We start from the raw sequence: 16,392 nt of genomic DNA, 5'->3' as shown, positions 1-16,392 counted from the left end.
GCCATCGGGGCAACCAAGGTATGTCCAAGTTGGGGGGACCTTTATCATTAGGTACATTAAATAAAGTACTGAACACTTTTTTTTCATTTATTTGTTAAAAAAATAATTTGATTTGAAATACGAAAAAAAAAAATGTAGAGTGTTGGTGTTTATTATCTAATTAAATACGTCATTGGTTTTTGTAACAGACAACTATATAGCTGTACAAATAAATTATCATAACTTGTACGCAGTAATTGCAGCACTCAGCGTCTCAGCTATTCTAAGAATATTATTTCTAAGGAGGCAACTATCATATTGTACGCTTCTCGGTTTTATAACCTATAGATACAATTTGGGATTTGTAAGTCGTACGTCATCTTCTTACAATCCTTATAATTATTATTAGTTCCTACTGTTCCTAGAATCACTATTTAAGGTCGAAATAGATGATCGGATTTTTCCAGGTGAACCGCGAACTGACCGGCCGACAAAAAACGTCACTGCCTGTTTTTTCCACTATCTAACTTTATATTCAACAAACAAAACTAGACATCAGACGCCGTACCGGCCGGCAAAACCCGGCCGTCTGTTTGGACTCTTAACAATCAATTTATTTATCATAATTGAATTTCTGTGTTAAAGAGGACCTCTATCTCTTATGGGCCTTAGGGCCACCGAGTTTTTCTCTATGCCACTGCTCTTCATTCAATAGACAATACACCAGCGTTCCTTAACGTGGGCAGTATCGCCCCCTATGTGGAATTCCAGTACAAAAGGGGAGGGAGGAAGGTTCGAAGGGGGGTTGGAGGGACGGCGAGCTCTCAAATGCGGAATAATGGAAAAAAATATATGAACACCAGCGTCCAGTGACATGTATTATCAAAACATTATTAATAATAATTATAATAATAATATATATTTAAGGACGTCTCATTTGCATTTACTATATACACACGTACAACATAGCATGTGTTTGAGTTCAGTATGGGATAAATGTTTGGGTTATTATCTTTAATATTAAGGTGAATTTATTTTATTAAAAATTAAAGGAACTTTGGTATTTACAATATTTTAATTTAAATTCTGTGTAGTAAGTTGGTAAATAAGTAAAGTAAATAGATATATAAAATAGTACAATTAGACTATATAATACATAATATACATAGTATCTAATATCTTTGATACTCTATGCTACCATAAGTACTAAGCATGCTTGATGAATCACTCTAGTAGGTACCTACCATATTTATAAGAATTAATAAAAAATTAAAACTAAACACTTCATTTGCAAATTGCAATAGTTGGTACCTGCTATATTTTTTTAATATGAAAATATATATATTCATTTTATATCATGAAATATGTTAGAATCTTATAAGTCGATAATTTATCAATCTCAAATTTTGTTAACCCTTGTTAAAAACTAAACGTAAAAAACTAAAAAAAATTATAATTAGGGTCCATTCATTAAAAGTGACACTGCCAGGGACGCCCGGAAGGGGGGCCAGTGGGGGCCATTGCCCCCAATGAGATTTTTTGTGTCAGTTACAAAATTAGAAGTTTTTTTACATAAAGCTGGTCTAAGGTATTTAGCGACTATGCGACAATCCTTGTATCTAACAAGTCATATAAAAGCAGCCTGTCGTCGACGGAAATAGAAACCTTTTGACAGACATTATTATTATTACATTTATCGTATTCTGGGTAATGTGTTCAGCTATCATGGGTAGAAATGTGCAATTACTATATATAAATCATTATCAAACGGTTAACGAAATATTGTGTTTTCCAAGTCCACGTATTGTTGAGTGTTGACTGTTGTTAGCGTTGTTGCCCTACAATTTACAAATTAATCAATTTTTAAGTTAAAATAATAAAAAAATTCGTTAAGAAGTGCAAATATGGATTCAGTTCCTAAAGAAGAAAATGAGGACACTTGACTCCTATTTTTCAAATGATAAAACAAAAAAAGTAAGCTCTTATATTGGATTATTTATATTTAATTTCTTGCTAATATTTTATTAAAATTACATTCTACCATCATAACAAATTTAATGTTTTTGGGAGTTAAATTAATTACTTTCATACTTAAAGTATGCATTTTTTCAGTTAATACAACTTACAAGAAATAAAGTTGTTTTTTGTTTAAATTGTATTATGTTTTTTCTTAGAAATATTATAAATAATAGTGTAATTACTGTAATTTTATATTTACTTAAATTAGTTTTGATTTTTAAAAAATTATAAACGATACTATTACTCAGTATGAGTAGATGAAAGTGTAGCGGTAAATCTTCCCATAAGTATTTACTATTTAGGTACTTGCAATTTTTTGCCCCCCCCCCCCCCGAGCTACATTGCTGCGGGCGTCCCTGCAGGACACTGGGTCTCCATTTTGACCATAGTTGTCCCACGACCCATAAGATTGAGACTTCCACTTAAATTTATTTATTTATTTACTATCATTTATGCTTGTACACTATTAAGTATTTTAGTTTGTATAGCAAAAATTCAAAATAATATCGTGGAAGAAAATAAGAAATTAATCTTATCGTGGATATTTTCCATCAGAAAAACAAAAACGGCGGCATTGAGGTTATACGTATACCATTATGTTATTACCCGTTTATAATTGTATATTATAATAAATAATAATTTATAATTTATAATACGACATTTTATATATTAAAATAAACATACGCTGGCAAGAACTAGCAAAAACCCGAGCAAAAACTGGTTTCAAATTTTGACGCATTTTGTTTTGCAAGTCTACAATGTTGATCAACAAGTTATATAAGGTGACGTGATTTAAAAAATTTATTGTATTCATTTCCGGATGTATTTAATTTATATACCAGATTTCCCTGCGTCATACACGTCTTGTAACATACCCACTTCTACTATAAACGTTTATAGGAACTATAATATATAATATTATAATATTTAATAATATCCTCCATCTCGATTATCGAATCTCGACAACGATGTAAACACAATCGTTGTGACGTTGTAACTTGTAATAAATCGTAGTAAGTAAACATATTTGTTATTCGATTTTAATAAGATACAAGCATAGACAAGCGCCAAGAGAGAATATGCAACAAGTAATAAGTATAACACTATAACCATTTTGTTTTCAAAACACTTAAACAAGTTTCGAAATAAAATCACGATGAACATTAAAGAACTAGGAAGACTTATCAATACACTGTCATTTTGGTCATATCATTCATAATTAATGTTTTAGTTTAAAAGTGATTCGGTAAATGGATGCATTTCGTGCATTTGTTGATGTAGCCATTGTAGCCATATAGGTATTTTTATAATTTAAAAAGTGGGCGAGTTCAAACTTCAAATAGCTCATAAGAAACGTACCTGCCTGTTAATATACCTTCAACGTTTTGATTACTATTATCATAATGTAATTCGAATTGTTTTATTATTAGACAGATTTAATATTATAATTTATAATAAATAGTACAACGATGGATCTATACAATTTATGTAAAAAATTAAAAACTATTATAATTAAAATTGAAACGGAACAGTTTTAACCCCTTATAGTTTTACGAGTTACCAGTTATCCGATTTTGTAATTTGAACTAATATTCTGATAATCTCAACATTCGTTTGAATCACTAGCCAGTAGCTACAGAGTAGGAGTGGCAAATTATTTTGACCCTACATGCCAAAAATTATATTTTTTTTTCGAGCATGCCTGTAGATATTAATATCTACATTGTGATGTTATTTTTTATTAAAAATAAAAATAATATTTGTAAATAATATAAATATTTTAATTTTTCGAGTGTCATCAAAAGTTTTTCGAAAATCAGATTTTGAACAATTGTATTACTAAGGAAAAACAGGAGTGAGTCGTGAACATGCTTGGTACATAACATATAATTTATAATATGAATACAATATAGTACTATAATAATTTATCAATGACTCAAATAATTGAGATTTTCGGTCTTAAGGGTGCAATATGTCCGTCTAGTGAATGGTATTACAATATATAAGAAGATTTTATAAGGATGCTTACGCCATTTTTATTTTTAAATAATGGATATAAATCTGATTTTTGGAATTTTTAAGCGTTATAACTTTATTACTATTAACTATAGTTATAGAGATAATTATTTTTATAAAGACAATATTTTCGCCCATATACGCACACTAACAAAATCTCCTTGGTATATTCTAATAAAACTCTACACACTGACCTGCAAATAAATTATGTAATATATTTGTATTAAATCATTATTCTAGGTTTAAATATGTAATTTCTTCCAAATTTAAACTTAAACAATTTATAAAACAATTGTGATATTTTAATATTTTAGTTATAGGGGACAGCGGCCCAAAAAGACTACAGTGAGGTTTAATAATTCGAATAAGTACCCTACTACAAGAAATGGTTAGATAATCTTGAATAAATTGTAGAAGCAATTCATGGTATACCTATAGGCTATAATAAGAGTGGATGGTAATTGGTTCAATGTTTAGTATCTTATTTTTTAAATTATGTTTGTAGGAAGTAGGTTTGACAATTTCTTATAAACTCCTTACGAAAATCGTAGTATTTTGTTAATACAAGTAATTGTTGTGATTTAACAAATTTTATTGAAATTTGAACTTCATGCACTTATTAAAAAATAATAATCATTGAATAGGCATACATTTTTAATATTTTCAAATAGCTATAATGTCGTGCATTATTTATATGAATAATACCACAAAGTGGCATAAACATATTTTACAATCCTTTATTTTTTTTTTTTAATTGATCCTGAGCCCGGCAACTGTGGCCATTAGCTATTAGTAGGTACTGTAGGTTTTTGTATTGATGGTTTGTAGGTTTTTGGAACGGTAGGGGGAACACGTGTGTGTTTGTTTTGGCAGAATTTCGAATGGGGCACCCGTAGGTTTCTGCCATGCCCCGGGGGTGGGGGATGGCAGCACTTGCTCTCCGGTCACCGCGACTTGTCCGGAGAAAAATGCCGCCCGGTGGCCGAGGATCGAACCGCGACCGGCTGCGTCGCAGCGGAAGAGTCAGACCACTCGGTCACCTCGTCCCCCACAATCCTTTATTGTTAACTGCCTAAATCGTTTGATGTAGATATTAGGTGGGTACGAGGTACCTACATCAAAATTGTTCTACTCACTATTGACCGATAAACATTTGACAGTCCCATCTGATCGTAATTTGATACATAAACGTATAATGATACTTATACAGTTATACTACGTGTATAATAGTGTGGAATTTATAATTGATGAAAATTAACATTTCTTTCCTTTAAAAATTGTTGTTCTAGATTCAGCTGTTGTAAGCAGTGCCGCAACTACATAATAAGGGGCCCGTGAGCGATATTTTTTTTGGGCCCCTTCCTAAATTAATTTTTTAACTGTAAGTATTACAATCTATAAATGCCAACATTTTTAGGTTTTGTGTACACCTACATATTATTTATTTTTTGGTTCGTACGTTTTATTCAATCTGTTTCGAAGGGAACAATAAGAATAAATGATGGTATAGAATAAGCTAAAATTAATAAAAATAAAAAGGCAGACTAAACAGATTTCAGAGGCCTCCCAGTACTAAATACCCATAAATGTTGTGTACGTCATCACTCGTCCACCGTCGTCGTTTTCCGCTATCAGTCTGTTGTTTTTCCGACAATTCGACAAACAACGACCCATAGACGTGATAAAAATAGATCTTATGGAAAAATTGATAGTACTTAAAAAGTTAGAAACGTTGACACTTGAATACTTGATAGGTACCCACCTTTTACTAAACTTACCATCCTATTTTAACATACTCATTGCTTAATCTAATATTAGTATACCTACAAGTTACAACTACACTTATGTTTCAACTTAAAAAAAAAAGTATTGTGAATAATTAAATTTTGAGTTTTAAGACAATTTCAGTGTTTGCTCCAGGTTGGGCCCCCCCCCCCTTATGTATGTAAGCCTTGAGACCCTTGTGCGCCGCACACTCCGCACACCCGGTTTTGCGGCACTGGTTGTAAGAGTATAAGCGAAATAAAATTACTTGGAGGTGGTAATGAATAATTGATAATTTAATCTTTATGTATTTTCCAAATAGTTCCGTCATTGAGTTAGATCTACATCGTGCATACATATTACATATAGTATATTGTTGTTAGGTACAAGGTACTTGTTAGTTGTTAGTATAATGCATTTGCTAACTTTACCCTTCACTGATTTATCCTATAATCTTCAGCTAACATTTTATCTAATAGGTACATTAAATTATATTGCTCAGCTATTACCATCATTGTTTACTAGCGATGTTTTCACTTGTATTCAGTATAGTAAAGTGTCGAATTATAAGCTAGTCAAATGGCGTAACATTACTGCTTAGCCGGCGTTTTTTGTTTTGTTGAAAACGTGAACCTATTACAAAACATCAAAAGAAATGTATTTAATCAAGATTGTGCTATTGAACAATTTATTACTTAGCTGGCTATTTTTTTATGTACGTGTCAGCGGACGGCACATATAGGTACAAAACTCATATACACATTCTGAGCGAAGAATTATGTGTCAACCTATATTTCTAAGTACATATATATATTTTATGATGTTATTGCTATTAGAGTAATTTATTTTACTATTAGACTATTTAGACATTACTACATTACTACATTAGTAATATGAATTGACTTTTTGGTACGAAGTACTTATGAGAAACATTGTTTTAAATTGTCAATCCTTTGCTATATAAAATTTGAAATGTACATTTTTAACTACAAAATAATTTGCACATTTTAGAGGTTTTTAGATATCTTAAGAGGACGCTACACCGAAAGCGAAACGCATACAATGACAGAGAGAACGCGCTGTTAGGTGTTATCTTATCGAAATTTTAACTATAAGCGTTAATACAAAATCGTACTCATGTATCTTTAATATTTTTTCACTTCTATTGACTCTTATAACAACTTATAAGGAACACTGTAGGTATACAATTTTCAAAACGTAGTGATCCAATGAAAAAAAATGTATCAATATTCATAAAAATAAAACTAAAAACAAATGAAAATCAAAAATATTTATAATGGCTCAAAACGAGTTAAAATATTTTGACTATTATGTAAAAACTAAAAAGGCGATAAAATTCGTATTTTAATTACAACAAAATAGAAAATCTTTTGATGAAAAATCGTTATTGAGTCAATATCCAATGTCAAAAAATGTTCACTTCAAAAGCGCATAAAAAATTCATTTGACTTCCGCTGAACTTTATTTATGGTAGAACAACTTAAAAAGAATCTTGTACTAAATTTTCGAAAATATTTGAAATATTTAAAAAGAAATTTCTAACTAAAAAAAATTAGCAATTTTTCGTGATTTTGATGAATTTTGTCAAAATTCTGTTATTATTCTGACTATGGTGAATTTACGCTTAATTTTTTTTCTGAATCACATTAATAACAACTTACGTAGACTATGTATTACATTTTCAAGTTTTATGACCAAGGAAAAAATGTTATATCTACAATAATTTAAAAAAACTAGTTACCTACCTAATAAAAATACAAAATATCTTATACATCGATAAATATCTAAAAGAATCATCATTATAAAATGTTAACTAAATGAGCTACTCGTTTCTTTTTTTTTGTTTAATACATTTTCAGAACTGTGTGAATTTTTGATAATGTGTGTAGTGTGTAAATCCTATAAGTACCCATTATAAGTACAATTTTTTGAACTATGATATTTTTATTATAGCTATTGGGTGTTAACTATTTAACGATAAACTGTTATTTTTAGAATGAATTCTTATCTTTATTTCTATTATTAGTTCACTCTGTGACTGTCATTACATAATAAAAAAATTTTAATTAAAACAAGCTTTGACTTAAACGTCGGATGTAGGTATTGACAACATGTCCAGAGATGGAGGAGTAGTAGTGTTCACACAGATCCTCCTCTGCTGTCGGTTCAAACGGAAAAAAAAAAAAAAGCTCCAGAGATATTTTAGAAAATAAAGTAACTTCTATTCTAATTGAGTTATTTTTTAAACTCAAAAGTATTGTAACTTGACCAAATAAATAAAACGTAACTTAAAAATAACTTATTTACAATTTTGAAAAGGAATTAGTAATGTAATTTAATTAGCAAAAAAAGTAACTTAACCAACACTGACAGACGACAGTATAGTTATTATAAAAAAAAATAAATACCTGATACAAATCTACTATAGTTAGTAGTTACCTACTACCTATTCTGCATAATGTATGTTTATTATTTACATATTTATTTCAAACAAAATAATAAGTGCTGTAGCGCAACAATCAAATTAATGATAATTATTATAATAACAGGTTATTTATGTATAAACGATAAAGATGTAAGAAAAACATTATCTACCTACTTATGTATAATATATACATTATACAATACCCACCTACCTCAAAATGACAAAATTTCAAGTTTTTATTAGAACGGTGGGTATTCATTTTGAAACGAGCACTTTAACTACTATATAGTATATACCTTTACTAAAATAGATGTAAGAACTGAGAATATATATTATAGTGATTAGCGGGTTGAGTGTAGACGATGTTTTTGAAATCCTCATTCAAGACCGTCAAAATGATAGACTGGGTTCAACAATAAGAGGTCGGAGATGCTGCTCTTTGTAATGCAGTAGTGGTGTTCGCATATTTTAGCCAATGGATATTTGCAAATGGTGGTTTTGGGTCACTAAACATTGGTTAAGTTGGCTTTATTGAAATACTAAAATTATGATTATTTTTTTAGGAGATTAACGGATCGAGATTTCAGCGAGATTAATGCTATTTTTTATTATCAAGGTAATTTTTTTCTTCTTATCCCAATTGAATACTTCGGGGTAAATCCATTGACATATGTCTATATGTCTATGGTTAAGTCCAATTAAATGTTCCCACTAATGATCTATAGTTGGGTCTATTGCAGACTGCAGAAGAATTTAAACTGCACATCACGGTTCCCAAGGGTTGGGAGTTGATGAAGGGAGCTGCATCAAAGAACCAGAAACCAAAATTAATATAGGTATATAATTTATAAGCATTAATTGCATTATAGCGATCATGAAAACGATAAAGAAACACAATTGTTCATTTTAAGTTTTATTTCTACTAAATTCATTATTATTACCTATCACCCGTATTGTATCCGATGAGAGCTGCCAAAATATTAGGAACACACAAAGGAGATGAACAAATTTGAATACTTCTGGTCTATTGTATAAAGGTAACCATATATTACTATATAAGCATTTTGTTTAAACAAATACAAAATAATGAGAAGTACAATTTAAGTGCAATACTTAGTGCAATAATGAAAATATGTATTTAGTATTTACAAGTAAAAAAATACGTAAATGTATAAATATATACAAACATTGCTAATTGCTAATGACACAATGTTTATAACTTTATGAAATAACTTCAACAAATATGAAATTATATGCCTTAAAATAGGTTAAATATTTTTCAATATTTAAACATGCAAAAGATAGTTAATAATTATTAATAAAAAAATAAATTATAATATGTACTTTCAAAAATCTATTTAAAACATGAAAATGAAAACAGTTTTTAAATAGCTGACTTGCCATAATATAAATACAATTTTATATAAATTAATTTGAATAACTGAGTATTTTAAATATTGGGAAATTATGGCCTCTGCTCTCATATAATTCTGATTGTAATAACAATATAAGCGTCAAAGACATAATTAACAAAAAAAGTAGCTTAACAGTAGGCTGTAGCAAAATCATAATTTAAAATAAATGTTAATATTGTTTGATTAAAAACAATACAATTAAAAGGTTAACAGACTATAGGAAGTAGGAATCTAAAGTCCATAAAAAAGGTAACATTGTTGGATACATTTTCATGATACACATTATTTTAAATAAAAAATCTGTTAATTTTTTTAATATAATATATATATATATATATATTGATATAGTATGAAAGATAAATTTTGAATGACAAATGAAAATAAAATATCTATTGAACATTAACAATAACTAATTTAAAGCACCATTGGTCCATTCATCTAATATATTAATACTGACATCACATATTTAAGTAATTTAACTACATTATTAAACTATATTGAGATACCTAAGTGCTTTTGGAATAGACGTAAAATGTATCACAGTTTCAGCCGTATGTAATCATAATAAAAAATAAAAAATGTCTGTACAAGAAAAGTTAAAATTATACTCAATAATAAATATTGTGATGTATTAAAATCAGTTCATTACCAGTAATAATGTCTAATAAATATTTCCATAGTTGAAATTCAACAAGACCTCCACCTATGTTAAATTACAGAGTATGAAATTTAAAATTGTACGTGCACCAATAACAAAATAAAACTTTAATAATTTATGGTCACAGAACAAAAATGTTCTGTGTAAATTATATAAACATAATGATATAATAATATAATACAATATGTATAATAAATATTATAATTACAAATATTTAGACCTGTCCTCGCTAAGAAAATGAATGTGAATTAAATGTCAATGTAATAATATAAAATTATAAATCAACTCCCAAAGAAGACCCTAAAAGACTTTTTAACCAAATCCTTGAATCATATGGAGGTTGTTCGCCACCTAGTTCTGAGGGCAGAACATCTCTTGGAAAGTATTCATGTAGAGTATTCAAATTCAAACCATGCAAAATTATCTATGAGATAAAAAATAAACAGTAAATATGTATTGTAATATATATATAATAAAGAGGTTGATTTACCAACAACACTCAAAAATAGTTTTTTCCTTTGATAATGAATTTATTCAAATTCTGATTTTTAGAATTCTTAAGTACATAAAAAATTGTAGATAATTTTTTTAAGTATTTTAGATGTTGATGCAATTTAAAAAAATATCATGCATAAAATATAAAAATTTATTTTAATAAAATAAGAACTACCATTATATTTTATAGTTATATATAAATTATTTAAGATATAGAGGAAATAATGATAAAAAATATTAAATAATTTGTAAATTAATAAATCATTGTAATAATAATTGTAAAAATTGTCCAAGCACAATAAGTAGGTACTAGATTAAATATTAAATATATTTTATATTGGATGTGAGGCATTATTAGACTGATTATTATTCTAAGTATATAAGATTAACTCAAAAAATGAATTGTTAAAAATTTTATTTAGATACATTAACATTTAAAAATACCTTTGGATTGACCTTTTACAGTAAAAATAGCAGTTCTCATTGAAAAACAAAGAAGTTTGTATCGCCACAAACACTTCATTAATGGTGTAACAAATCTAGGTATTTCAAAATATGGTATCTAGTATCTACACATATCAAAGGGTGGTTCTCATTAGAAAAAAAGAAGGTTATATCATGATCACCAAATGATACTTATCCTTTTATCTACAGTTGTCTCCATCTCATACATGTACGACATGACAAATTTTTGCTCATTAATTTCAATAATATGCTGTTAGTTTTAATATTAGAATAAATTAACCTATTATCAAACTTTAAGGTAAGAACATTATTTGTGCTTAAGAGTTGGCGATTTTTTCGATATTTTAATTTTCAAGCAAGATATGGGTACCAATGTGAAATATCAAAAATTAAAATGTTCATATCTTACTTGAAAATTAAAATATTGAATATAATAAAATGCATGATCAGATAATTTTCTAACCTATAAGTTTGATAATAGATTTCAATTTATTTTAATATCAAAACTAACAGCAGACTACTGAAACTAATGAACAAAATTTGGTATGTAGTATGTTTGTAAGACAGAGACAGCAAAAGCAGGGATAGCGTCCTCTTAGATGAAATTCAAAAATTCATAAATTGAATAAAATAATGTATTATTAAAGAATAAATTCAAGTGAGCATGGTTGGTGAATCACCTTGTGCACATATTATGTATAATATGTAAAATTAAAATTATAATAGTAATTCCTAAATATTCTTACTTTATTTTTTGTTTTTTCCTTTAAAAACGGTTTAACGACGGACATTAGGCCATCAATATACCACGGTTGGTTGATAAAATGGACAGCTTTTATTTTTGCAGGAAAACAGTCTTGTAATCCTTGTAACATTACATGTAACAATCTTGGACTGATGTTCATTGTCTGACGAGCAGTAAAATTGGTCCAATCAACAATAAATACAAAACCGTTATACTGAGTATTCACATCTTGGATCAAATGTTCCAGAGATACTAATATTGCTCTGTATATAGTCAGTAAGCAATAACGTTCAATGTTCCATTGGGAGCAAACCATAAAAAGAACACGACGGCTTCGTCTATGAAGGAAAAATATATTTAATACAATTACAAATTAAGTTTAAATAAAATAATCTTAATTATTACTAAAAAGTTAATATTGAAGATAGAAAATGAATTATATTAACCTATCTAAATTTGAAAGTACAGAAGGAAAACCATCTTGAATAGCCATTTGGATTTTAGGATCAAAAGGTTCTAATCGACGGAACCATAGATCGTGTTCCTTTCTAAATTGATAATAATTTTGAATCAAAATCAATGCGTTCCTCTCATTCATTTTCCGTGCATATAAGAACATCATTATAAATCCTTCTTTATTATTTTCTAAATATACATAATATATGAAACAAACATATAATTAGTCATACTCATATTTGCATAAATCATAAGTTTTATATTTTTGAAGATAATAATTATAAATTGTAGTAATAGAATTCCATCAGACAAAATAATTTAAACATTACTAGTTTACTACATCAATAAGTAATAGGTAAAATGAAATACTTTTTTTAAGAAACCCAAAATCTAATACTTATAGAATCTTATTCCTAATACTCTTCAATACAGTAGAATCTACTTAATTGGGACATATAGGGTGGTGATCTATTAGTCCCCAATAACTGATTAATTTTTGACCAAATACAATCGTTCGCCGTTCGGAACTCTGAAAATTTGTAACCATTGAGCGATTATCTAAATCAAACAGATTCTACTATATTTAATTTGTTCAAAAAACCACATAAGTGATAAGTCTTTAATATCTTTATCCATTACTTTTAAAATCATAATAATTCAAATAATTAGAGTATTTATTTTTAGTAATAATTAAATATTTAGAATTTATATGAATAGTATTTAGTGAATATTAATATAGGTAATTAACGATAACCTACTATCAGAAATCTATAAACTAGGCATTTATAATTCAAACAATTAATTATGCTTATACATTTTAGTTATTGTTAACTATTTTTCAACAAAATAAAAGTTTCAAAATTTTAAAGTCATTTAGTGAATACCTAATTTAAAAATAATTATGAACATATTTTATTCTATTTCTTTGACATTCATAAATTCAGATTAAGAGAATTGTTTGGTATTAGTTATAAATTTGGTATGCTTGTGTTTGTTCAAATTATAAAAATTACAAATACTGATAAAAATGTATACAAATTAATTAACTTTTTGACCAATAGGTATTAATAAATGAATGAATTAATAATTATCAATAAGTAATTGATGTATATATATTATATATATATATATATATATGATAAGATATTTTTAAACATACAATTGTAATATACCTAATAAATGTAATATATTATACTATTATAACATATTATGTTATTAATAATAAAGTTTTATCAATCATATTAATCATAATGATTCTAATGATAACATATTTGACCTATAAAAGCATATTAATTATTTTAATTTTTAAATAAGCTATGAAGTGCAAACCATTAGTTAAATGTACCTAAATTATTTTAGTATATATACAAAAAAGAGATAAAATATAAATACTGAAACCTTAATTAACTTAAATAGGTATTTATTATAAATATAAATATAAGGTTAATTTTACATCTGTAATGTATAAAATGTGTGTTGTATTGTTGTCTAAATTGTATTTGATATTTTAATAAACCTTGAATTTTTTCTACGGTGACACACACATTACTCTACCGAACTGAAAGTATCCTAGTCAAGTTTAGAAATATGCTTATCAACAGACTTGAATGCACATAGGTCTTAGAACACAACAAAAATTGAGGTGGTATTATGATAGACATGGTGGAGGTAATGAACAGGGGTTGCTTGATCGCCAATCTTATTAAGTGGTCGTCACTGAGTATATTTCATAAATTGAATACATTTTTTAATGATTCAGAACCTCATTTTTTTAGCAAAATAGGAACATTTTCTCCATTTCCTTCTTTTAAACTAAATTAAAATAATTATGTTTCAATATATTGAGCATCAAATTATAAATACTAATGTAATTTATCTAATATTGTATAGTTATTGGATTTTGATTCTAATATCAACCTAATAATATTATATTCACAAACTTTTCAGTTCAGCTTACAAGGCGACTTTAGTTGTTAATCCCCAGTGTCTAGTATACAGTATATACTGTAAATTAAGTTTACAATGTATAGTACTTAAGTGTGCATGATTTTAAATGGTAAGATTAGAACTAATGAATTTAATTGATTTTCAATAAGTAGAAATGTATTGAAATTATAGTAGTGAATTACAATGCATTACAAATGAAAAGAAAAACAATTATCAGTTATTTATGAATTACTACCTCAATAGAAAAGTATAATTAAGTGTACAGTGGTTGTTTACCTGTAGTATATAACACTTGTAAATTAAAGTGTTCAATTATGAATGGTCGTAATAGTCAAGTGACAAGTACATACTAAATACAAGACAATTGTCTTGTCAAATAAATAAATAATTATTATTGGCTTATAAGTAAACAGTATATAAGTACCTATAAATATTTCAATACATAGGATTAAAAATATATTTGGTATTGAATTAAATTTATTTATATACTCTTATATTAGTCCATAGTAATTAGTTAACTTATTCATAATTTGTTAAATTACAAAGCATATTATAACTTACCGGCTAGAAAGGCAAATCCATTACTCCTGAGCAACTTTTTTAATTTAATCAAAGCTTCTTCCCGAGTATTTTTTTTAATTACCGGATTTTGACTTGAACCAGGGAATAACTCGATACCATAGTTAAAATTTAAAACATTATCCAAGGTTTTTTGCCGGTACTCTGCATATTCTGCCATTTTAATCAACTAAAAAGTAATAAATATCAGTCACGAATAAATTCAAAATAAAAAATCTCATCAAAGCAAACAACTCTCAACAGAATTGGTCAATCACTAACAATATTACTGTAATACTGTATCTACCATATATAATTTAATAATAACGATGTGATGTGGTGCCTCCTATAATTAACTCAATATCAATAATGTATGACAAAGATTGATCGAGAAATATGTGCGTGGGTATTATTATCAAAGTTGACCTCTTACTTTTAATACGTAGTAAAAACATATAAATCACGTTACTAAAATACTAATACTATGGTCATTACACATCACACTATCAAAACGATGAACGATGAACGGAAGGAAGTATAAGAACTTTGACATTGTCGCCGTGGTGGTTTTGAGCGTGTTTCATTACTATTGTAGGGTCATACACCCTGTAGAGTATATTATTATTCAGCTATAATAATAATGTTAAAATGGATCAACAAGTGGTGTAACGCAATCATGTCGTAACAGTGGTTGGTAGGCAGTGCGTTTACGTATACCTATTATTAATAATTATTACCCATTACTGTAGTGTTGTTGTGTAGGTACATCTGTTATAGAACAATACAAGTTCTTACTACTTACCTACGACGGTAATAGATGTCGATATTATTATTTCGACATCCGACTGTTTCACGTATCAGTCCATTCAGACATTCAGTCCTAATAGTGTCGTTCAGGGTAGACAGTGACTAAAGTGAGTCAATTTCAGACTTCAGTGATGTCGACAGTAGACAAACGTTTTTCTTTACGTTTACGTTATTGTGTAAACAAGGCGAAAAACATTGATAAAACAAACAATATTATCGGTAGCAGTTTATGTTATAGGAGAACTGAGAATATTATACCAGATATAGGCATACAGCCATACAGTTTTATAATGTCTTATCATAGGATGTGATAACTCCAGCTGCAGCTGCTGCTGCGTGACTAAATAATATCATCGTAATATTATAATCCTGTAAAATTCATTTACAACATTGAATACTATACTGTCTTTACTAGTATTATTGTTCTATGGTACTAAATACTAATGGTAGAATACTATAGGTACCGACAGAGTCAATCTGGGTGACTTGAAACTATTTCAACATTATTTTCTTATTCAGAGCTGAAAAAACAATAATTAAAACAATTTGTTGTAGCGTAAGGCCCTATAGTGCCTCTATAGTAGAACCACTTAATACTTGTAAACAATTTTAAGCCCAAAAA

General features: G+C 27.8%; 1 protein-coding gene across 4 annotated transcripts; it reads right to left on the bottom strand.

Annotated features, from left to right (window-relative positions):
• Nucleotides 1–10,058: 10,058 nt before the first annotated feature.
• On the bottom strand, nt 10,059–16,048 carry LOC111028220 (clavesin-2-like). Of its 4 annotated transcripts, none has more exons than XM_022306772.1 (5): nt 15,766–16,048; nt 14,967–15,153; nt 12,449–12,647; nt 12,004–12,340; nt 10,059–10,721 (listed from the first exon to the last, which is right to left on the bottom strand). In XM_022306772.1, the coding sequence occupies exons 2-5, from the start codon at nt 15,142–15,144 to the stop codon at nt 10,572–10,574; spliced, it is 864 nt and encodes a 287-aa protein (XP_022162464.1). In that variant the 5' UTR covers nt 15,145–15,153; nt 15,766–16,048; the 3' UTR covers nt 10,059–10,571. The 4 variants fall into 4 exon arrangements, with proteins under 4 accessions (XP_022162464.1, XP_022162465.1, XP_022162466.1 ...); XM_022306773.1 differs by lacking the exon at nt 15,766–16,048 and adding an exon at nt 15,397–15,718; XM_022306774.1 differs by lacking the exon at nt 15,766–16,048 and adding an exon at nt 15,459–15,718.
• Between the last annotated feature and the right edge of the window lie 344 nt (nt 16,049–16,392).

This window comes from Myzus persicae, unplaced genomic scaffold (assembly GCF_001856785.1).
Source record: "Myzus persicae strain clone G006 unplaced genomic scaffold, MPER_G0061.0, whole genome shotgun sequence".
Lineage (NCBI taxonomy): Eukaryota > Metazoa > Arthropoda > Insecta > Hemiptera > Aphididae > Myzus > Myzus persicae.
Note: the sequence above shows the minus strand (reverse complement) of the source record. Positions and strands in the feature narration are given on the sequence as shown.

Excerpts from the sequence above, each read along its gene's own strand:
- LOC111028220 (XM_022306771.1), bottom strand. Across the intron at positions 12,648-14,966 it reads TGGATTTGCCTTTCTAGCCG|AAAATAATAAAGAAGGATTT; the intron begins GTAAGTTATAAT and ends ATGTATATTTAG. Across the intron at positions 10,722-12,003 it reads AGGAAAAAACAAAAAATAAA|ATAATTTTGCATGGTTTGAA; the intron begins GTAAGAATATTT and ends TTTATCTCATAG.